The 24,169-nt window shown below is 47.9% G+C and overlaps 1 protein-coding gene across 1 annotated transcript in view; it reads right to left on the bottom strand.

The window, feature by feature from the left end:
- Positions 1-4,984: 4,984 nt before the first annotated feature.
- Positions 4,985-24,169, bottom strand: part of ME3 (malic enzyme 3) — a 127,985-nt gene continuing 108,800 nt past the window's right edge. The window contains exons 7-14 of the mRNA XM_049823457.1: positions 22,461-22,570; positions 10,334-10,431; positions 9,210-9,323; positions 8,453-8,558; positions 7,707-7,849; positions 6,615-6,788; positions 6,095-6,193; positions 4,985-5,263 (exon numbers count right to left, since the gene is read on the bottom strand). Coding sequence (XP_049679414.1) covers positions 5,102-5,263; positions 6,095-6,193; positions 6,615-6,788; positions 7,707-7,849; positions 8,453-8,558; positions 9,210-9,323; positions 10,334-10,431; positions 22,461-22,570 — 1,006 coding nt within the window. The 3' untranslated portion in view covers positions 4,985-5,101. The remainder of the gene's footprint in view (positions 5,264-6,094; positions 6,194-6,614; positions 6,789-7,706; positions 7,850-8,452; positions 8,559-9,209; positions 9,324-10,333; positions 10,432-22,460; positions 22,571-24,169) is intronic.

Genomic DNA, 24,169 nt, shown 5'->3' with positions numbered 1-24,169 from the left:
CAGGCCAGGTGCCTGGGGGTGGCCATCCCTTCTCCCCTGCCCCTTCCATGAGACACTGCTGGGTGGTCCAAAATGCTGGCCTAGGTTCCTTAGGGGGATTCTTGTTGGGAGAGAGGGCAAGAGAGAAAGCGATCTACTGTAGGAAGAAGTCCTGCTTTGGTGCTTCACTTGTGCCTGCCACAAAGACAGCTTTTCCTTGAAAAAAAAAAAGCCTTCTCTTTCCCTAAAGGCCCAAGACCTTTCTGCCCTTGGCCAAGAGAACCAACTGGAGGAGCAATGCCAGGCTACAGGGAGGAGTCAGTGAGCAGCCTGGGGAGAAGAGAGCCTGCACAAAGAGGTGCTTAGCACGGGACAGAATGGGGAAGAGGTAGAAGTCTCGAAGCTCACTGTATTAGGTTTGTGTGACAAGGTTTTGGTAATAGTCGGGCTGCAGGGATTCTATGAGAAGGTGCCAGAAGCTACCTCATGTCAATCAAAGACAGTTCCAGCCAGACCCAAGATGGACCCCCCCACCACCGCTGGCCAAAACTGAGCCTGTCAGCAACGTCGGTAGCTCCTCTGTGATAACATGTTTAAGAAGAGGTGAAAACTGCACAGCAGCAGTCAGAAGAGACAAGGGAGCACATTTTCTGTCAGGACCCATGTCCCCACAGGGGATCCATGCTGGAGCAGTCCGTTCCTGAAGGACTGCACCCCATGGAAGGGACCCACGCTGGAGCAGTTCCTGAAGAACTGCAGTCCCTGGGAAGGACCCGCATTGGAGAAGTTTGAGAAGGACTGTCTCCCGTGGGAAGGACCCCATGCTGGAGCAAAGGAAGAGAGGGAGAAGGGAGGAGCGGCAGAGATGAGGTGTTTTGAACTGATTGCAACTCCCATTCCCCACCTCCCTGTGCTGCTTGGGGTGGAGAAGGTAGAGAAGTCAGGAGTGAAGTTGAGCCCGGGATGAAGGGAGGGGTGGGGGGAAGGTCCTTTTAGATTTGTTCTTATTTCTCGTTATCCTACTCTCTTATTAACTGGCAATAAATTAAATTCATTTCCCCAAGTCGGGTCTGTTTTGCCCATGATGGCAATTGCTGAGTGAGCTCCCTGTCCTTAATTCACAAGCCTTTCGTCGTATTTTTCTCCCTGCTGCCCTTTTGAGGAGGGGGAGTGGTAGAGTGGCTTGGTGGGCACCTGGCAGCTAGCCAGGGTTAACCCACTGCACTCACCTTTTCCATCGAGGCTGTCAGTGTAGCTTGGCCGAGAGGATTGTTGCAGGCAGGGGCAGGGTGGGAATGACCCCCCCAGTGCCATCCTTGCACACAAAAAGAAGCCCCAGGCCTTGTTACACCTGGGGTTCCTTTAGACAAGAAGAGGCCATTCAAGTAAATATTTATGCCATGGTGCTTCCCACAATTGGCTTCATTCAATATAAGTACTTGTGGGATGGTGTGGGGGACTGCAAAGAGCAGAACAGCACACTGTGACCTCTTCAAAGGTCTGCTTGGAAGAGTAGCATGGGATAAGGCCCTGGAGGGAAGAGGGGCCTGGGAAAGCTGGTTAATATTCCAGGATCACTGGCTCCGAGCCCAAGGGGAGAGCAGTGGGTATTGTCTACTGAGACTTCAGTAAGGCCTCTGACACTGTCTCCCCTAAGATCCTCCTAGAGAAGTTGAGGAAATATTGGTTGGATGAGTAGACAGATTGAAAAGTTGGTGAACAGCTGGGCCCAGAGGGTGGTCATCAGCCGCACACAGTCATGTTGGACGCCAGTAACTAGCAGTGTACCCCAGGGCTCCAGCCCACTTCCCTGGGCAGCCTGTTTCAATGTGTGACAACCGTCTCAGTAAAGAAATTTTTCCTAATATCTAACCTAAATCTCCCTTGCAGCAACTTGAGGCCATTTCCTCTTGTTCTATCATCTCCAGCCACCTGACAGAAGAGACTGACCCTCACCTCACTACACCCTCCTTTCAGGTGGTTGTAGAGAGCGATCAGGTCTCCCCTCAGCCTCCTTTTCTCCAGGCTGAACAACCCCAGTTCCCTCAGCCGCTCCCCATAAGACTTGTGCTCCAGACCCTTCACCAGCTTCATTGCCCTTCTCTGGACACGCTCCAGCCCCTCCATGTCTTTCCTGTAGTGAGGGGCCCAAAACTGAACACAGGACTCGAGGTGCGGCCTCACCAGTGCCGAGTACAGGGGGACGATCACTGCCCTGCTCCTGCTAGCCACACTATTTCTCATAGAGGCCAGGATACCGTTGGCCTTCTTGGGATTCCTCCTGGGACAGAGAAGGGCATCACGGGCGGCTTCCCGCGCCAGCGCCCCGACGGAGGACCCTGGCCTGAGCGGGACGCACGAGGGCCGGAAAGGCACCTGGTACGGACCCGTGCCGTTACTGCGCGTGCCCCCCCGCTCTCGCACGCTCGCTTTCCTCCTTACTCTTTTGCTAACGCCCTCGGAGACCGCTGCCTTCGGTCAGTCCTCCTTGTCCTCAGGTTCCTTCCGCTGCGATTGCCTGTTCTCCCCGACCCTGCAGGACACGGGCCCTGTCTGATGGAACCCAGCGTCGCTACAAGAATGGGGGACTGACTGAGGGTGGGGGGGTTCCCTTCAGTGTCAGGGCTTGCCCACTGCTTGGGAAGGAGCCAGGGGGAGATCTTTCCCAAGGACTGGATCCGGTTGTCTCCTTGCTTCCAGGATCAGGCTCTGTGTAGCACCTGGAAGAGCTGCTGACGAAGGGGCTCTTCAGACTCCCAAGGGGCATGTGGAGGAAAAGAAGGAGAAGCAAGGCTAGAGGAAGAGCCTAACAGCACAAGTAATGTGGGAGCTGGCTGCTGGGAGTACCTGTGTGTGCAGGTTTTGCTTTACTTCTTAATCTTTTACCTCAGCCCAGAGATATTCTTACTTTTACTGTTCTGATTCTCTTCCCCATGTCACTGCCAGGGAGTGAGCAAGCTGTTTTATGGTGCTTAGCTGCCTAGAGTCGTTAATCAACAGATGGTACCAGTGATCAGGCCTGACTTCACGATATGGGGAGAGGGCCACATGCTCCTGGGATCACTCCATGTGCGTCTGAGCTTGTTCAACACCCTGGCCTGTTCTGGAGTTCAGTGAGAGATGGCTCAGACGCTTACAGGGAGGAGGGCCCAGGCACGGGAGGCACTTTCAGATTTTGCCCGAAACAGCCGTTGCCTCCTCCAGGGGAGCTGGGCGCTGAAGGTACCCAGGTCCCAGGATTAATCGTTGCCCTCAGAGAGCCAGGCAGGGGCTGCCATCTCTCTGGCTGGCCTTGTCCCTACAAGGCGTGACAGATATCACGTAGAGCCAGAGGATAAAAAGAGGCCCCTCTGTGGCAAGGGCAGGGCTTGATCCTCCCTCTCTTGGACTCAATATTCGCCTGGCTAAAACAGGCTGGACCAGAATCAGTAAAAAAAAACGTGCTTCTGGAAGTCTGAAACTGGACGAGTGAAGAAGACTTCCAAGCCGCCTGTCAAAACGCATCTTGCCTTTGGCCCCATTGGCAGAGGCACGACGCCTTTCTGGCTGGCAGTGTTTGAAGAGGAAGACTGTGAGGTGACTGTCATGAGACTGGATGAGTGCTCCCCGATGCTCCCAGGGTGTTCAGGAAAATTTTCTCTCTTTGTGGCTCCACCTATAAGGCATTCTCTCCCTCTTATTTTTTTCTTCCTTGCCTAATATTTGAGAAGTCAGGCTCAGAAGCTGAACACACAGAAAGGTCAAGCAACGGGGAGGTGCATGAGAAGGAGAAGAGGGAAGAAAGTAAGAGAAGCTGTGTAGGCACCTTTCTGAAACAAAAAAAGTAATTGCCACCCTCCCACCTCCCTTCTCAAAAGCAGACTTTTTTCCAGAAGCCATGGAAAAGGAAAGGAAGCCTCAGTTTCAAGGTCTCTTGCTCAGGAAGTGTATTTCTCAGTGCCTCTCCCTGAACCTGAAACTTGATGGCTTTCTCTTTCCTTCCTTAGTGTAGGTGACAAGACCTACCTACATGAGGAGCGTGAAAGGTGCTGGCATTAAAAGCACACAGACACTGGAGCGGTGCATCAGCAAAGGGACAAGATGCTTTATCTGGTACCTAAAGCCACTTAAAGATACTAAATAAAGACTGTGGTAACCAGCCTTGGCTGTGCTGTGTGTGAGCGGTGAGAACTTGGAAGGGAAGAGCTGCCAGCAAGCCGCTCTGTTCTTTCCCAGTTACAGTCAGGAACACCATCATCCCACTGGGACAGAGTTTGGGACAGTTTTGCATCCCTTCCTGGGACGCTGTGATACGGACAGAGCCCCAGGAGGGCCTGTGGCTGGTGGCAGTGCTTCCTTAGCAGGGCCCAGCAGAAGATGCAGTGGGGTGGACGCGTGTGGGTTTGGGGGTGCCCTGGTCTCCAGCTCGGCTCCCCACTGTGTGTCCCTTGCCTCCTGTTCCCTTGGAGAGCAGCCTGGACTGCAGAGGGGAGGGAGTCTGTTGTCCCCATGGGGCTGAGGGAGGTTTTGGGGTTTGTTTCCAAAGGTGTGGGGCATAGGACAGTGCCAGGCTGTGTGGCCCGTGCACCAGCTTGGGTTGCATGAGGCTCCGCATGGAGACTTTCAAAAGCAGGAAAGGGTAGTGCTGCCCAAGTGTGTACCTCTCCCAGGGCAATGCACACCCTTCCCATCACATCCAGAGAACCACGGGCAAAGTGTGACTGTTGTGTGTGAGGGATGATCACGCACACGGCTGCTACCATGGAAGTGGGGCTCTGAGCTTCCCATGGGCACTCCCACTAGGAATGGGACTCTTTGCTTCCATGGTGGCCCAGGTAGCTTCTCCCAAGGCAGGTGAGCTGAGAGCTGGGCAGTATGTTAAGCAGGCAGCAACATGCAGTACTGGTTGACTGGGACGGGCTGCAGCCATAGTCTTTGTCTTTCCTTGGAGTACTGACTGCCCAGCTTGGACTCTGTTTTATTCCCTACTGATACGCTCCCACAGAGAAAAAGCGGCAAATAAAAGAACTACTTGGATTCATTTACTTTTACCATTCTGCAAGCCTGGAGGTGCATTTATATCAGCAGTGGTATGAACTATGGGAACTGATGATAAAAATGAAAAAACAGTTCTCACAAAAACTTATACATCTTGTGTTTGCATGGCTGCGGGGGGCCACCTGTAATCATCAATAACAAACGAATCATAATCAGGACTGTAAACAAGCCGTTTCACAAAGGTTTCCTTGTCTGCTGGCTCGGGGTACCAAGAAGCAAGACCATGCTTGTAGGCCCAGTCAACAATCTGCAAAAAGATAAGCAAAATGAACTGATGAAACAAGGTTGGCACATTATGAAGTTGAAACCAACTGCAGTTTGGCCCTGGCTGTATTTTCCCTCTTTCCTCCCCTCAAAATTGTGTCCTTTTTTTCTTTTTTCTCTTATGCAATTCTGTGAGTCGGCTGCGCTTCATCCCTTGGGTGAGGGAATGCAAGCTGCCTGCAATTACTGGCTGCTTAGAAATGCACACCCCTGCCCTGGCAAAATGGTTGGAATGTGCAATTAAAGAAGGAGAGCAGTCCTTTACCCACCTCCGCTCACACCCTTAAGCTCCTCAGCTACACTGTGCATCTGCCAGTAATTCCTAGCAGGCCAATGTGATTCTCGGTGGGTGTCCCCTGACCAGGAATTACAAATTTGATGTATACAGGGCACCAATCCCACAATTAGACAACAAGCCCAGATCTGGAATAGTATTTAGGTACTTAGGCCCCTATCCAATACAGGAGGAGAGGTTCCAAAATAGCAATTTGGAACCTAAAATCTTTTGGCAACTTGTGTCATGTTTGAATTTGACCCTAAACCTGATTTTTTGAAGTGCTGAACACTCACAGCTCCAAGCAATAAAGCAGAGCTTTGTGAGCTGTGAGGCATCCAGAATCGGAAGGTATTTTTCACATTTGGGCTTTAATGACTGGAGAAATCAAAGCAGCAATTCTAGCTGGAAGCATTCCTGAGAATCATTGGTTTAGGCTGTAGAATAAGTTGAATTAACAAACCACAAAGCAAAAATGATGCCAAGGCAATTCCTGCCCTCCCTACCATGGGAAGTAGAAATAAAAGTGGAAACACTCACTTTCACAGCGATTTTGAGAGACACCTCTCTGATGCTGTCCAAGGGTGGATAGAGTCTTCCTTCTGCAAGATTCTGCTCTGTCACCTCGGCAGCAATAGACTAGAAAGAAAAGAAAGGTGGATGGTCTCAAGGACATACCACATTCACTAGCATTATATGATGTGTGGCTGAAACCTTAGCAGTGGCAGAGCTGGGACTAGTTCTCAATGGGAACTGCTGAACTATTCGAAATACACGTGTGCATATATTTCATTACAGACTCAAAACTGGAGCCAGAATGGTGGAAGTGCTGTGCCAGGGAAGCAGTTGTGGAGAATGAGGAGAACCCTGTCATGGCTCCTGCACCTCTGTAGGTGCAATGGAAACGTGAGCTTTCCCTGAGACTGGAAAGCTTTTTGCTGAGGCTGTGCCACTTCCACTCAACGCATTGCCCCAGGCCAGGTTCTTGAAAACACCTGAAGTAGGTGCATGTGCCTCTTATCATTTCTTAAGAAATATTAGTTAAATGCCAGTTGGAAACCTCTGCTGTGATGAGGAAGATATCATCAGAGATGTGCCGGACTCCGCAGGCAATGACTCCCAGTGCCACTCCTGGGAAGACGTAGGCGTTGTTTCCTTGGCCAGGGAAGAAGGTCTGTCCGTTGGGCAGGGTCACCTTTGAGAATGGACTCCCACTTGCAAATATTCCCCGGCCCTGATCAAAGAGATAGAAAGAGGCATCCAACCTCAGAAGAGAAATCTTACATTTCTGCTGCTTGCCATGATCAGTGCTCAGGGGACTCTGGTGACCAAGTGGACAAATCTCCAGCCAGTCAAGTGAGAGGCATCTCCACCAGAGCCATCTCCAGCTGATGCTTCTGGAGGGCCTGGTCCCCAGAGCCATGAACAGGGCTGTGGACAGGGCCACTGAGCACTGAGTGGGTGTTTGCACTGCCCAACTGCAGGTGCTCTGAACTTGTCGAGAAGGAGTCTCTCCTCCTTTCTATCAACCGTCTGTGGAGCGTGAAGGGAGACTCATGTGGGATAAAGGTGTGGGGGCTGTGTGATTGCTCTAGCTAGCAGCAGGTGGTGGGGAGGGCAAAGGGGAGAGTGAGACAAGGCCTCCTCTCTCACGCCAAGTCAATCCACATGACAGTAATTCTTCAGTGACACTGGGTCCAAGTTGGGTGATGAAACTGTTACATAAACAACTAGGTTGGCAAAACACAGGGGACGGTACCCTGGGAGGATGGGACATCTCAGACAGCTATGGGTCAAGGAGGCAAACACTTTCTTTAGAGGATCACAAAGTAATTCAGGCTGGTAGGGACCCAAACTCCTGCTCACAGCAAGGTCAACTATGAAATCAGACCGGGCTGCTCAGGGCTTTATCCAGCCTGGACTTGAAAACTTGCAAGGACAGAGACTGCATGAGCAATCTGGGCCCCTCTTCCACCTCCTGACTCTCTTCACAGTGTGAAAGTTTTTCTTTCTGACCAGCTTGAACCTCTCTTATTTCAGTTTATGCCCACTGTCACTTGTCCACCCACCGTGCACCACTGTGGTTTCCTCGGTACAGTCATAGCCACAGCGTACCCGGAGCACCCAGCTTCCCTACGCTGAGCTCCCGTACCTCGGTGAGGCGGTAGCACTGCTCCGCTGTGCACTCCGCTTTACTTGTGGGGTTGCTCAGGGCAAACACGATGGGCCTCTCATTGAAGGCTGCCATGTCCTTCAAAATCTTCTCAGTGAAAGCTCCTGCAACGGCTGCGACACCTAAAACAACAACAGCAGAGTGAGCCGGTGCTTTCCGACTATCTGACTTCAGTGCATTGGGCTGATGCCTCCTGAACGCCTCTATGGGTAAACGAACTGTGGGAGGCAACAGGCTCCACCTCTGGAGATGCAGGAGGGAATGTTTCTTTCTCGTATGATGGCGAGATTAAAAGCCTGTCTCAAAATAAAGCCCTCTGCTCTTCTGGGCAGAGTGGGGATCAATGTTTAGTCCAGTCCGGCTGCAGCACTTTGCATCCCAAAGGCTCAGCACTTTTTCTCCCAAAACCTGCCCGAGCTGCCTGTTGTCATCCTCGTCCTGCTCAGCCTGCCAGGGCCAAGTTTGGTGCTGAGAGCCCCAGATCCTGCATCCCTCAGTGCCTCCCTCTGCAGCCCTGTCTGGGAGGGCTCCTAGAGCTCCACAAGAGAGGAAGCCTGTGCCCCACAGTCGAAGGGGAAAGGATGGGGAAAGCTCAACTGACAAAATGGAGGTAAAAAAAGCTCATTTAATTTTGACTGGGAGAACAAAAGGAGGCTCTGGAAGAAAGACAGAAACTCTCCTAAGAATTGAATTGACGTAAAAAGGTTGTGCCAAGGGAACTCCACCTATAATTGCTGTAGGCTTCACTTTCTGCACAACCTCTTCCAGCGTCTTCACATTGGGGTGGTCCTGGGCAAACATTTCTTTCTCATGGTTCAGGTGGCTCCTGCCCTGTGAGGAAAAAGGAGTCGTCAAACTTTGGTCTGTTGGCAAAAGGTGGAGACATAATGTAGTAACTCATCAGTTCATTTCATCTCTTTGCCCTCCACCTAAACCAGATTCCACAGAGCAGCCAGCCAGGCATTGAGCTGTTGGTGTAATGTCACATGGGGCTCCTCTCACCCTCCAAAATACATTGATTGTATGGAAGAAGGATCCGGCTGCCAGGGCAAAGAAGTTGTACATGTAGCACAAGTCTCCTCAAGTCAAGGGACGAGGGCAGAGGCCTGGAGGACCCAGGGAGGGCAGAGTAGAGCTGGGCCAGGCTGGGTCACCAAGCAGGGCACAATGTTGCTGTTGTAATACCCCATATGACATGCAAGACTTCCAGCACTGCTTGAGACCATGGCCAGCAGTGTATCCTACCTACCTCTTTTGAGGCCCAGCCCAAAGTGTTGCCTTAAGGGCAGCCAGTGCTGTTGGTACAGTGTTGTTTCAGAGGACCTAGTCCTCTGAAAGCAGGAACAGCTCTGCTGACACCGATAAAACTGCAGCCCTTACTCCAGGGCTGAACAGGAGTCCAAGGTATCTGCCTGCTCTGGCCTCTCTCTAGCTTGCAGGAGGTGGCGGGCAACCGGAGCTCGGGTCTGGAGACAAATTTACCTTCACAATCAGTCCCTTGGAGTCCACCATCCAAATTTTTTTGATGGCATCCTCTCGTGAAATTCCTTCCTTTTCCATGGCCATGAGGATGAGATGAGCTATGCCCATTGCAGCCTGGAACACAGTATATAAACACATCATTGGGGTATCACCATCTTTTGGGGGAGAAGATTTTAAATGAGAGATATGTTGAGTCATGTCTCAGCACCACACAAAGCAAGGAGGCCTTCTGCTCTGTGGTTGCACAGGCATAGGGCTGATTTTAGCATTGTAGGTGCTGCCATAAATAAAAATCCCCAATCGTCCAGCAGAGCAGGCTGCCTGTGAGACTGGAGTAGTGGAGGTGCTGGTAGAGGCTTGACAAGTAGAGGCTGTCTCCATCATTTAAACTAGCTGCTGCAGGGGAAGAAAAGGGGCAGACACTGAACAAACTTTGGTGATGGTGCCAGTACAGGGGAGCTCAAAGTGAAGTAGGATTGCTGCATCTGAAGTACTGCCAAGAGGAAAGTCCTCTTCTCCCATTCCTGCCTGAGGAAGCAGCCCTGGACATGCTGTGTGTGTTAGTGGTCCTACAGCTGTGCCTGGCCCTCCTGCCCAGATGTCCAGGCTTTAGAAACTTTCCCCCCCCTGTCTCTTTGAGCAAGGTGCCATACAGACTACCTGACTTCTGCCATGGGGGCAATGACTGACTCCAAAAAGTGAGGTTATGTTTTTAAAGTTTTTTGAGTCTGAGTCCTTTTGACTCTATTGCTAAAGAGGCTCTGGTTTACCCTAAATACCAGCCCTGAGGACTCAAACCAGCCTCTTTAATGTTCCTGCAGCACCCTGCCTCATAAGGGAGTTCCCTCAAGGTACTTAAAGCCCCACTGACACATGGGCAGCCTCGTAGCATCCAGGAAGTCTGCCCAGGACTCATGGGCCAAGAAGGCAGCGAAAGATTGCTGGCAACTTCTATGCAGCAGCAAGATGCACCCATGGGGCCCAGTCCTGCCCAGTAACAAGGAACCTGCTTCTGTGCTTTGTTTTCATGAAGCCAAGCCTTGCAGGCAGTTTCATGGTTGACTTTTCTCTCTCTCAATTTGAATTTAGATCATATTTAGGAACAAATTCAAGAACATTCTTACCTCTCCAGCTCCCTGGAAAACAAACTTATGGTCAGAGAGCTTGTTCTTTGTGATCCTTAAGGCTGCAAAGATGCCAGCAACTGCAACAGATGCAGTACCTGAAAAGAGAGAAACACCATGAGATGGACATCCTGGCAAGTGGGTTGTCTACCCTACTGATACGCTGTTAGAAACCTTGTGGTAGGAACCATTCTTAGATCCTGTCACTAAAGGCTCAGAGTGCCTTCACTACTCTGAAATATTAATCCTCAGAAGACCCCTGCAAGGCAGGAGAACACCAATTTCCCTCTATATAGTCAGAGGGACACCAAATCCTAGAATGCCAAAAGAAATTAATACTTAACTCCCAAGGGTATAAGATGCATGTGACTTGTCTAAGGTCACCTAAGACATCCGTAGCAGAGTGGTGGTCTGAACTTGGGCACCCTTGTCACAAAATCCTCTGTGATCACGGAATTACCATCCTCTTCTCCTCATTTACCTTCACAGCCCAGCACCACCTTCTCTTTTTCCACTTCCCTGATACTGTGATACACTGACTCAGAGCCATCATGCTTCACTTCCAAGCATTAAGGTGTCAATGAGAACATGAGTTGGTCCCGGATTAGTGAGAAAGAATCCAGTAAATGGAGAGCAGAGTCCTGCTGTTACAGCCACCGTGATATGTACAGCTTTCCATTCATCAAGAGAGGCAGGTGTCTAGACTGAATAAACCTGCCTTCACCCCACATCAATCACATATAGTAGTCACCTAATGTCCTATCCCAGGTGAAGGAACATGGTGGGAAGAAATCAAGTAAGGCACAGACTAATGAGGATTCAGGCACTGGTGGCATCTCGGGTCACCTCGGCAATGTGGATACAAGCGTTAAAGGTGAGCTAGGAATGAAGGAGGCAGTTTTATCAGAATATCTCAAATTGGAAGGGACCCAAAAGGATCATCAAGTCCATTAGTTTTATTCCTCAGTGTGTTAAAGCATACCAGTTCGGATGTGCCCCAACTCTGATGCTGTCCCCAGCTCTAATGCTGGTCTCTCCATTCTCATCTTCAAAAACTTTGTGAGAAATCAGGGAGTTCACAAGTAACAAGTCTTGTGTGGGTGGTCAGGGGTGGGGCAGACGATGAACCCTTTTAGGCTAATAAACCCGATTTCACCAGATTTCCAGCATTTCCTATTTTCCTGCCCATTTAATCAGCCAGTGCATGAGGCTGTCAATCAGCCAGTGCTTCAGTGAGAGCCGCTGCAGGGTCCTGAGGGCCTGGGGTGCTGCAGGCATCAGCGAACAGCCCGGCTGGGAAACAGAGCAGCTCATGAGCAAAGCATGACCATGAGCAGGGAAACCAGCAGATGGTGCTGCTCATCTGTCAAGGACCGAGAAAATAAATTCAGCTTTACCTGCTGCTTTTCTTTAGTGCCAAAGCCACAGCTAAACTAGAAATCTACTGGTATATCAGGGCATCGGGGAATGATTTACTCTCTCATTATTTCCACGCAAGCAGAAAACCTAGTGGGACCACAGTTAGTGTGGCAGAGATGTGACTTGTATTGATACGGCTTATTTTGCTGAGGGAATCTGGATAAGCCACTCTGACAAAATCTTTACTGGCCAGACCAGAAGTGTTTATCAGTACCATTAGTTCACCAACAATTTGTGTTTATAACTCTGATAAGTTTCGTTCTCCAAAAATTAATAATTAGTGCCACTTAAGAGTGATTCTGGTTTAGCAGAGCTGGCAGTGGCCACAATCCTGCAGCAGCATCACGTCTTACCCATGAGGGCGTTGCAAGCATCTGTGTCTTGAACACAAAATGGACTAGAATAATGGTTGGTGGCTTCGTAAGCTTCTTTCTTGCAATGAATCACTTGAGACACTCGCTTCAGCACCCAGGATGAATTCCCTCCGTTACCTCAGAAGACAGTTTGTATCATTTTATTTCCAGACCCAGAACCGTCTGAGTTCTGACAGTTTAAAAGGGAGTTGATGGGGAGGGAACCAGCCACTGAGTGCTCTGCTGCTTCAGTATTAACATGTCAGCTCAGACAACTGAGGGATGTATATGAAGGATTTCCTCTTGCTTCGCCTGCACTAAATCTCTGTCTTTTTTAAGCTGTATTTAAAGTAATGTATTTACCGGGGGAAATGCCGTGCCATCAGACTAGAAAAATTACGGAGGAAGATAATGAACATCCAAGGAATTAAAAGGAAAACCAGATAATTCTAGTACCTAAAGGGGACCTACAAGAAAGCCAGAGAGAGACTTTTTAGTAGGGCCTGTAGTGACAGGACAAGGGGTAATGGCTTTAAACTGAAAGAGGGCAGATTTAGACTAGATATAAGGAATTCTTTACTATGAGGGCGGTGAGGCACTGGCACAGGTTGCCCAGAGAGGCTGTGGCTGCCCCATCCCTGGCAGTGTTCAAGGCCAGGTTGGATGGGGCTTGGAGCAACCTGGTCTAGGGGAAGGTGTCCCTGCCCATGGCAGGGGGGTTGGAATTAAATGATCTTTAAGGTCCCTTCCAACCCAAACCATTCTGTGATTCTATGATAATTGCCTAGTTTTTAGATTTTGCTTTTTATGGGTGTCACATAGCTAGCCCATGCTCATGCTCTGTATTTCGTTATGTCTATAATCAGCAGGACTGCTTGGCTTGCTGCCATGCTAGATGCTAAGGACGGGACTCCTCTAAACAAACATTTATGATCCTGCTCATGCTAAAGCAGACACCTCAACTGGGTCATATGAAATGCACCCTAAAAGCGTCACTACCAGCACAGTTTTTGATGAGAGACAAGATAACTGGAATACATGTAGACACTTCTATTGCAGACATCTAAACTGTGGATGAAGGGATCACACCCTGGCAGTTTGAACTGCAAAGAAGTAGGGAGAGACCGGGCTCCCACAGTTGTCAGAGATGCCAAGCTTGTGACACGCAGTAGAATAGGAACACCTATGCATATGCTCACGCATGGTCACACGCTATCTCCCAGGCTTACTTGGCACAGAAATCCCAAATCCCCATGTGGGTGAGAGTGGGGAACTGATCAGAGGAAAAAAAACCCAACAGTGGAACAATTACAGTGCGACAGTGTAAGCATCAGGTCACAGCATCAGCAGCAATAGAAGCCTGGAAAGTATTTAAAAGAAAGAAATATAACTGGAGAAATATCTTGTTTCTCTTTGTTCTGACCTAGGCAAAAATTGCTGTATACCCTATGATTGTCAAGAAGTCTGATGGCACAAATCAGATGGTATCTGCAAACCCATTTAAATGGAAAATGCTCAGGGGACATTCATCAGAGGGACTCAAGATCTTTGTAAAGATGTTACCAGCAGGAATTTGAGAAGTGGGGCCGACGGAAAGAAAGGGTGCACGGATTCAGCCTGCAGAGCAGTGTGCATTTTGCAGAACGGAGACCTGTGGGACTGGGTGTGCCGTTACTCATCCCCCCGCACTTGCACTGCAGCTCTGACTAACAGCAGGACTCTGTTCAGCTCTGCCATTCCTAATGCTCCTCCTCTCTCTCCAATGTGTTTCTAATCCCTCCACATCTCCCAAACTGCATCTCACTCCCATTACTCAAGTAACAAAGTTACCGTACCTTGGCCTCAGCTCAATATTTTTCTTTCATAATTACAATTTCTGAGCATGGAACAATAGAGCTACTCTCTGGAGGAGGGTTCACAGCTGGTTCGTGTAAGGAATTGGCTAATCATTGTGCTTCAATTCTGAAAAGACCAAAAAATGAGATGGGGGGGGGGAAACCCCTCACCATGAGTTGTGGCAAGAAAAAACAACCACCCTTCAACACGTTGGTCTATCTGTTTTCCAAAGAGATTAAATGCTGCTATTGCAGATAACTACTTCCTTAAGTAATTAGCAAGAGCCAGCTTGGCTGGTCTGTATCTGTGGTGAGATATGGAGGGACACAGGGAGAAGAAAGGAAAATGCTGGCAAATCATCCCGTCTGTCCGAGACTCAAAGTGAACGCTCAATATAATATCACAAAAATAGCAAACAGACCTCAGGAGCCTCTCCGGGGAGTCCAGAGCAACAGGAACAGCAAAGAAAAGAGGCATTTAAAACTACGGTACACTCAGGAAAACGGCCATCCCTGTAGGAATTAATCTCTGACACCCAGGCACGTTCAGAATATTGTAAAACATTAAGGAAAACCCCTCTGAGGCTGACGTTCCACTTGCACTAGTGTAAGTAAGAACAAGCCCCAGTAGATGTCAGTGGAGCTACGCTGGAGCAAAACCCAGGGGCAAGGATCTGGATCTGCTCCACAGCTTCAAGACACGGCACAGATGGAAAAAGCTGCAGCCCAGAGGCACCCACGGCCGGGGACCTTATCCTTCCTCCAGAGCGGGGAGAGCGGACAGAGGGGTGAGCGGCTTCGCACACGGAGTTGCGGGCAGCGCTGGCAGGAGCGCAACAGGGCAAGTGCTGCCCAGCGCGGGTGTCAAGGCTGTGCCGCGAGTGACAGCACCCAGTGGCTAAGCAAGGGACGTGGGGAGAAGCGGGGACCCTGCGGGTGGTTGGGAGCAGGAGTCCTCCCCGTGCTGAGGGCTGGCACTGCCCTGTCACCTGGCTCGGGCGCTGGCTGAGAGGAGCTGAGCATCACCACCATGCCAAATCCTTCTGATAGCAGCGGTGAAGGGAGCATGCAGCCTGCTTCTGCATACAGTACCCGTGTGGGTGATTCCCCCCTCTCTACAGCACACTGGTGGAAGAGATGGTCTAATTCAGCCTGATCTCTTATTTTTTACCCTTGCCCCACCTGCTTGCAGTTTGCCCCATCAAAACCATGCCAAGATGAGAGCCCAGGGAACAGCAAACACTGGTTTAACAGCTCCAGCAAAGGGCAGCCAAGAAAATATATCTAAATTTATGGACGCAGAGGAAGCACAGGGCTTTTCCAAATCCTGGTTCACATTAGCTCCCTGCAGCAGTTCCGCCTGTTACTGGAAAGCAGTGGAGCTTGATCAGATCTACCCCAAATACATAATCAAAAGTCAAACACAACAAAGCCGAAGCAAAACGCTGCTCAAGCGTTTGCAGCTCAAGGTCTTCACCTCCATGGCTGCAGGCTAGCGTTAGCCTTCCCCCAAAGGGCCTCTGTAAGATGTTAAGAAAATAAACCTAGAAATGGTGTGGAGCAAGTCAACAAGAACAGCAGTAAAACACAAAGCATCACTCCTCGGGGAAGGAACTCGCTTTCTCCACTTACAGACTTAGGGACACTAGTGACCCAGAAGAGGTGGTGGTATGGTGAAGAGCTGTCTGACAACGGAGACGCAGAGCTCATCTTAAAGGAGATGCCTAACACAGGTCATCTCTAGGTGCCCGTTTTTAATCCTTCCACTGTAAAGTGCTTGGACTATACAGTGCAGCATCTTAAAAATACGTCACGGTGCTGGCCTGTAGCATTGCCCTCCCTCATACCTGCGCAGAGGCTGTGCCTATGGGCAGACCAAACCCCCTCGTCCACAAAGGCAGAGGCTACCAGGCGGCTGTCAGCACTTTGCAGGAAAGCATCCCCAACCCCATCGCAGCAGCGGAGACCCTGTGGATGCTGTTTCATACCAACGGGCTAAACCAGGTCAGAGCACAGCCCTGTTCTGCTCATTTTGCCTCCTTAGCCTGGACTTAAAGATCACAGACAGCTTAACACAGAGGTGACGTATGCTGTTCTTTACTGCAAGGGAGGAGTTTGCAATGGCATCCAGTGACAAGAAAAACAGTGAACAAGAAAAGCAGGAGAGGAAAGGGAAACACATCCCCCAAATGACAGAAGATACGGGCCAGATCTTTAGGGCCCTGCACCACTAAGTCCAAGACACCGAGGCCCATTTACACCCAGGAGTCCATACTGTTCTGACCTGGCTTGTTTAGCAATGTGTGATTTAGACACAAGTCTAGGAGCTGGCCCTTAAACAGTTAATGCAGTAGCATCAAGGCAAAATGCAGGAGCCTCTTCTGCTGCAGGGCACAGCAGGTCTGAGGGGGCCTGGTCATGGTGAACACCTACAGGACTGAGAACATCTCCACATCTATTGTCAGGCTGGGTAAATCCCCACACGGAAAGCGTGCTGCTCAGGAGCTGCCTGGCAGGACATAGCCTGCTTTGTTCTGCAGCAGGGTATCGTCCAGCGCTCCCTTCCTATTGTGCTTCCCCCCCTCCTTAGTTTCCTGTGATAATTACTGATGCATTTTCCACGCCAGCTGAAACAACAAAGTAAGATACTGTACCATTTTAATCTGCCGAAATTAGGCAACGCTGAGCCAAAAACTAGCTGCGCTTGTTTCACACAGCACATGGAAACGTGCCCGCAAAATAGGCCACGTTTGCACATGGTCGATTTCTAACTTGCCCAAGTGTTTGAAGCTGCTCCGACCAGCCTGTTCCCAACCTCCGCGGAGGTCTGGGAGCAGGGTTGCTCCAGGCTGGGACGCTGCTTCCTGAAGTGTGCCGGAAAGGTTAGGGAAAGGTTATCTGCTAAGATAATGAGAAAAGGTGGTTGGTGGGTCAAGGGATATTTTGACGCTCATCAGCAGTCACACATCTAACAGCAAAGGGGAATCATTGCTCTAACGACTGGGGAAAGACCCGGAGAGGTTCTGCGAAAGCGATGACCCCCGTCCATTGTCTGTAGACTACTGTAGTTGTGGAGGGACTATGGAAATACAAAAGGCTGAGTGTTTTTAATGTAGCTATTGATTTGGGGTTTCCCATCTTGAGGAGCCTTGAAGAATTCTCATTTGCATGGTGTAGGGGTTCAGCCTATTTTAGAAATCCTGTCTGTTCACAGCATCTCAAACTGGATATAGATATATCTGAAACACTCAGACTGGTGGTTCCTTGAGAAGCTATCAATGTTACACTTACATCGGGTCTAGTTTTAAGAGACTGCTAAAGATGCCCAGAGCCAAGAGGTAGTAGGCTTTATGCTTCTGTGCCCTATTCTCTCTGCCCTGCCCATATGTGTGAAAGGCTTTTGAATGACATGATCAGATACAATTAATTAAATAACACATTAGAGATTTCTTCATTTTTCTGCAACTCTGACTAAACTTGCAGAACAACTTCTGCTGTTCAGTACTGAGTAAGCAATCTAAGCCTAAAAAGAATTGATGTTTGATACGTGAATATGGACACACTGATCAACCAGGAGAATGAACTTTTCATAAAAAAAATAAGGTTGGAAAAGATGCCTGGAGGTCATCTAATCCAGTATGTGCTTAAAGTGGGGCTACCTTCAAAATTAGATTAAATTGCTTAGGGCCTTCTCAAAAGATAAAAGTCCCAAAGCCTTTCTGCACAACTTGTCCCAGTGTTCAACCACTTTTGCAGTGAGGAATGTTTTTGTTATGTCTGATCAGATAACTACGTACAGAAGGATCTCTGTTGCACCATAAGCTGAGACAAACATTTCCAATCACAGGTTGATGCATCTGATCCCACTTTTGCTCAGCCCAGGCACAAACTCCTGCTGATTCTTTGGTTACTCAGTGCACATCTTTGAAGGCTGTTTTGGAATTAGACAGGCTCTTTACCACAAAGACAGTGAGACACATGCACACAGAGCCCTAGTCCCATGCTGAGAACCTTAGGTGTGCAAATTTACAGGGTTTCTATGGACTCCTGCCTATTTAGCAGGGATTATTCAACAGACTAAGTCCATGAGACCTAATGAGATACATCTAAGGATGCTGAGGTACGTGGTCAATGGCATTACAAAGTCATTCTCTAAAAGGTTTTGGTAACTGGGGAGATTCCTAATTCCCGAAAAAAGACAAATGTCACACCCATCTTCAAGAAGGCCCAGAATAAGGATCCAGGGAATTTTTGCTCAGTCAGCCTAACCTTGGGGATTACAAAGCAGACCTTCTGGAAGGTATATCTAGGAACATGAAGGTGATTGAGAACAGTATGGCTCTCCCAAGGCAAATCATGGCTGACCAATTCAGCTGCCTTCCTTGATAAGACAACTGGCTATGTGGACAGAGAGAAGAGTCGCAGTTGTTGCTTTCCTTGACCTGCATGAGGCCTTTGAAATAATCTCCCAAAGCATCCTTGTAGCCAAACTGGAGAGATACAGACTGAACAAGTGGACTATCAAGTGGGTGAAAAAGTGGCTAGGCTGCTAGGCTCAAAGGCTTGTGGCCAGTGGTACAAAGTGGTACCAAGAGGCCAATACTATTTAAGTTCTATTAACAACCGGGATCATAAGACAGAGTGCACTCCCAGCAAGTTCTTGGATGATTACAAATTGGGGACAGTGAAACCTCATGAAGATCAGCAAAGGCAAATGCTCAGTCCTGCAGCTTTGCAGAAGACTTGGGGGTAATGGTGGACGACAAGTTGAAGATGAGCCAGCAATGCGCCCTCGTGGTGCAGAAGGCCAACAGCCTGCTAGAGTGCGTCAACAGAAGTCTAGGCAGCAGGGCAAGGAAAGTGATAATTTCTTTCTATTTCAGCACTTTTGAGGTCATCTGTCACAAGGAATATATTGACGAACTGGAGCAAGTCCAGAAGAGGGCCATAAATATGATCAGGGTGTACAAAGAGGACTGAAGGACCTGGGTTTGAATAGGCTGGAGAAGACTAAGAGGGCATCTAAATTCTGTCTACAACTACTTACTGAGTGTTTGTAAAAAAGCCAGATTCTTCTCAGAGGTGCATAGCAAAAGGATGAGAGGCAATGAGCACAAGTTGCATCTAGAGAAATTCCTGTTAGGTATCAGGGGAAAAAAATGCACAAGAAAGATGAGAAAACTTTGGAACGGGTAGCACAAAGAGATTGCGAATATCCAAGTGAGAGCTGGGCGATGTCCAGAGGTCCCTTCCAAACTAACCTCTTCAGTGATTTTATATATTTTCTTGTATGAAGCAGGAAGCCAGAGATGCCTGTCTCAGGGATTCACAAGACTTGACAGGTTTGTAAGACTTTTCAGTTGTCTACTTTCTGTTTATCACTGTGCACAGTTCAGTGGAGCAAAGTTAGAGCAGGAAGAGGAAGAGCAGGATCTAAAGTATTCCCATTACCCTCCAATTTCATATGTGCTTCACCACCTGTCCTGTTATTTTACTGCAAAAAAGGAAGAAGTGACAATTTTCTCCCATAGAGCTGAAATCGAAGCTGTTGCCCCTTGCATGAACCCAGACAGAGCTGGGAAAGGACTGATGTCATCACCCCCATAGAGGAAGAAGAAGCACTCCCTTAATGGGGAGCTCCCACGCGCGGGCACTACGAGCCAGCTCCTCCTAGCTCCCAGGCTAATGGCTTTCAAAATAAGAGCAATCACCTCATCCCAGTTTGCGGTACCTGGCAGGCATCCCACTCAGCATCAGCAGGCTGGTTCGAACTGGAAGAGGTCTAAGTCACTTTAATTCTGCAGGGTTAGGATGGATTTGGCAATACAGTAATTTGTAATTTTTTTGACAAAAAAAAAAAAGTAGGCGTTAATATTTTAAACTGCTTTCTGTTCGTGTAGGCCCTGGGACAGCAAGAGGGAGGCCTAAGGGAGATTAAGTGGAGCAATTTATACTTTTTCCCACATCTCGTCTGTGTGTGTGTATGTAGGCACATTGCATTTAGAGTCCCACTAACCAATGGGCAATGAGTTTAAATTAGTATAGCTCAGGCCTCATCTAACTTGCACTGCTTGTGCCTAAGATGTGTTTTGAAATCAATATACTTAAAACAATGCCAGCTCAGAAGCTGGGATAATTCAGGCTTCAGGAGGTCTGTTCCTGCCTGACTTGAGTAAAATGAACCAGGCCTGCTTAAACAAGGCTTTGTATAATTCTCATTAATCATTTAAACCACAATTTGCATCGAAGTCTCCCACTTTTTTTAAGTAGTCGAGTCATGAAACACCAGCATGTTAGAAAAGAGAGGGCCTGAGGCAAACCCAAAGAACAGGAGGGTGTAAGTGAGAAAATGGCAATCCCTACCTTTCTTATATCATCTGGGGATACAGAGGAGTATATTAGGGTGAGTAAATCAGACTACTCATCCCAGCTTCAACTCCATTAATCTCTGGCATGACTCCAAGACAGAGTTAACTGAGCAAATCCAAGTTACTTCAGCTTCCCAAAGGCCCTCAAAGCTCATTCCTGACTACAACCCTGGCTTAGAATCCCCTTTTCTTTCTGACAGCTACATAAAAACACCTGAACAGTGGCTTGCTTCCCTTGACTCTTTGCTTGTCTGTGCAAAAGATCAGCAGGATTTCTTACCTTATCTGCTACTGTGAAACCAATGCCAGCTAGCTGCTTTATTTGAGAATACAAGGGAGTTTTACTAGTAAGAGATAAAATCCTACTGTTTTAACAGGTGGGACTCCAGAGAATTTTCAGGGGACTTGACATCTCCCATGCACCATGACAGACATCTAACTGGGGAGAAGCAGACAAAGTCCATTTTATGGCAATGCTGTTTTACAGCATCCTCCTGGATGTGGTTTGCCCCTCCGGGGGAGTAATTTCCAGGAATTGTCTGAGGCATTCAGCTATGACCTATGGCCAAAAAGAAAGTATAAAAAATATAGTCTCCTGCTTCCCACTCAGAGTCTTCAGTTTCGCTTTAATATCCTCTTTTTCTTCTCTCTGTCAATCTAGGAAACCATTCCCACTCACCAAGAAACCCTTCCAGTTCACTCTAGTTCCCCCAAGAAAACCTCCATCCAGGCCTACAGATCTGCCACATTGCCTGGCCTCTTTTCCTTTTAACTGCTGAGTCCCCTTCCACTTGCAGAGACAGCAACTAATCCAAAATAAATCTCTACATCATCGGTTTCTTATTATGGGTTTCATCTGTCCATCTCCAGAAAAGTTTGAGTTCTTGGTTCCTCCATTCAAGACTTCAATTCAAAGATGCATCTATCTCCTGTGTTCTCTTTTTCTGTGCTCCTCTCTCCACTGAAAGCTTTTGTGGGTGGCAGGAACACCTAATGAGTCTTCTTCTACAGGAATAAATATTTCACCTTCTCTGAAATGCCTTAAGCTCTTCTGCTTCTAAACCCTCTTCATGAAAGTGTCTTTGAGCAGGACCATGTATCTATTTACAGGAACCATATTCCCACAAGCCAGGGTCTTACTCCTTGTGTCATGACAGATATGAACAAGCTGTTACAAATACTCCCAAATATTGCTAGATGGAAGAATGCAGAAATAGTGCTGAAAAATCTGCTCACAGAAGAACCAGCATTGCGTGAAAAATGGTACTGGTGTTTCCTTCAGTCTCTTTCAAGTACAAGGGAGGATAAGCCCAACCGACTGCAAATAATTAAATCAACAAACCTTGGAAATTTCTGCATGCTGCAGGCAGGACTAGACAAAAGAAGAAAAGATGAAGGGACTCACAGGAGAAGAACTGGTTATTTGCAATCACTTGGGAAGATCCTGTCCCTGTTGAATGTGCAAACAGCCCTTCCAATGGTTTAAAGAAAAGTCAGCACCAGACCAGGATGTCACCAATAAGCAGCTTGCATCCCTTTGTGCATTTGAGCAATTCTGCTGACCGCTGAGCCTCACAGGGCCTGGGAGCAATGCTGGTTATAGCCCCAGCTTTGCTGCTGTCATTTCTCTTTGGCGCTGGAAGAGTTACGTTAACCACTCCAGGGGAGAACGTATCTGTTGTCAGATTACTGTGGAGTTAGCATCCATGGAAAGGAAAGAAGCTGGTTTACCTTTTCATCTGTGCATGTAATAACAAGGATAACAACTGAGGGACAATGCCAGGATCAGCTAATGACCACCTGGCTCATGGAAACTGAAAGCCTTGCATAACTGTTAAAACGTCATCATTGTTTTAGATAAATTACAGAAAATTAATGGAACTCTCTAAATTACCTTAATAATCTCAAGCACATGATCCATCTTCTCTCCTGAACAACACTTCTGCAGTGAACAGCTAAATTCCTAAAAACAATGGAGACTCACTTTTCAACTTAGATTGCTGTGCTTTTGTTTATATTTTTAAATGCTTATGTGTAAACTCTAAAATTTATCACACATCTGAGTATTGTATAATAAACACTCTTGTGATCTTAATCACCTTTCCTCATGACAAGGTGAAGGTTAAATTTGCATTTTCCTAACAGTACTTACCCTGAATATCATCATTGAATGTACAGTATCTGTTGCGGTATTTATTGAGGAGACGAAAAGCGTTAGCATTGGCAAAATCTTCAAACTGGATCAGACAATTCATGCCGTACCTGCAAGTTAAAGGGTAATTAAAAATGGATAAAAATATTTCCACAACATAGGATGATATAGACATCTTTTACCAGGACAATGTAGCTAGATAACTCTCATGCGGAGACAAAAGTATCATAAGAGAAATGAATCACAGTAACAGCAAACAGGATCCCACCCTTCTCAAGGTCCATACACTCAGAAATGTGGAGTCACCAAGAATAAACTGCATTCATAATTCAAGGGGCTTCTTAATATGTATACCTATATATCTGTATATATATCTATACATATCTATATGCATCTTTGGACTATTGGCATGACAAATTTTCAGTGGTGTATTTACCAATGAGCTTCTCAAAGCGAAGGAGATGCTCTTTTGCAATGGATATTGCAACTGCCATGTTGCAGTACATCAAATCTGACTGCAAAGGGAACTTCAGTTAAAGGGACACCACCAAGCACCCACTTCAGCTGTAGGTGACCAAGAGATGAGAAAAAACCTGCTTGCAGGACCACACGGACTGAATGCTTTACAGTGTGGTTTCATAGCCACGTTTTTGTGCTTTGGAAATGTTTCTCTCCACTGAGTTGCTTTGCAGGAAACCAGCACGCAATGACAGCTAGTGACCCGTAGAGTCAAAAGGCAGGAAATAATTGCAAACTTTCCATAATTGTCCAGTAATATCAGGGCAAGCGTGCAGTTTCTAAAAACTGGGTAATATTCAGACTGCTCCATATCTACACACTTTCAGCACTTTGTATGACTCTAGGCTGCATTAAAGCTTTGCAAATAAAATCTAAAAGGGCCCAAAGTACTCTTTTCTCTCACATAAATGTGATAGGGCACTGGGAGAAGCTCAGGGAATGAGTAACGCAACTATTAGCAACCTCTGGGCTGCAGGCAGGTGAGAGGGCTCTAAATAGCTGCACTGTGTGAGAGACCTGAGCCTCTCTGGGACCGTAAGCAGTGCCGAGGCAGCATCACCTTACATACCTCCCGTTCAGACTTTCCTCCTTTGCCACTGAAATCTGAGGTAGGGGACACTCCTGCTTTAAACTAGAAATCGATACTGGATAAAACATGCTCCATTTGAGAACTGTGGCTCCTGTCATGAAAAGTTCTTTTCATGGCACTTGCAGTGCGGGCGGTCAGGCTCTCCTGGAAGGGCCTTGAATTTTTTATTATTATGATTTTCCAGTTCAAGTACATCTGTCAGCAAGGAGACAATGATAAGCACATGCATTGTGCTCCTTTATTTGTCCATCATGAGAAACTCTCGCTTCGTACGCCTCCTGGTCTCAAAAAGGGAAAAGAGTTGGCTCTTATGCTTGCTTCACGTTCTCTGTGCTTGCTTTTAGAAAAGGACCACAATGGGGACAGACTTTTTAGTAGGGCCTGTAGCGATAGGACAAGGGGTAATGGTTTTAAACTAAAAGACAGTAGATTCAGACTAGATATAAAGAAGAAATTTTTTATGATGAGGGTGGTGAAACACTGGCACATGTTGCCCGGAGAGGTGGTCGATGCCCCATCCCTGGACACATTCAAGGTCAGGTTGGACGGGGCTCTGAGCAACCTGATCTGGTTGAAGATGTCCCTGCTCATGGCAGGGAAA

This window comes from Accipiter gentilis, chromosome 19 (assembly GCF_929443795.1).
Source record: "Accipiter gentilis chromosome 19, bAccGen1.1, whole genome shotgun sequence".
In the NCBI taxonomy this organism is placed as follows: domain Eukaryota; kingdom Metazoa; phylum Chordata; class Aves; order Accipitriformes; family Accipitridae; genus Astur; species Astur gentilis.
Note: the sequence above shows the minus strand (reverse complement) of the source record. Positions and strands in the feature narration are given on the sequence as shown.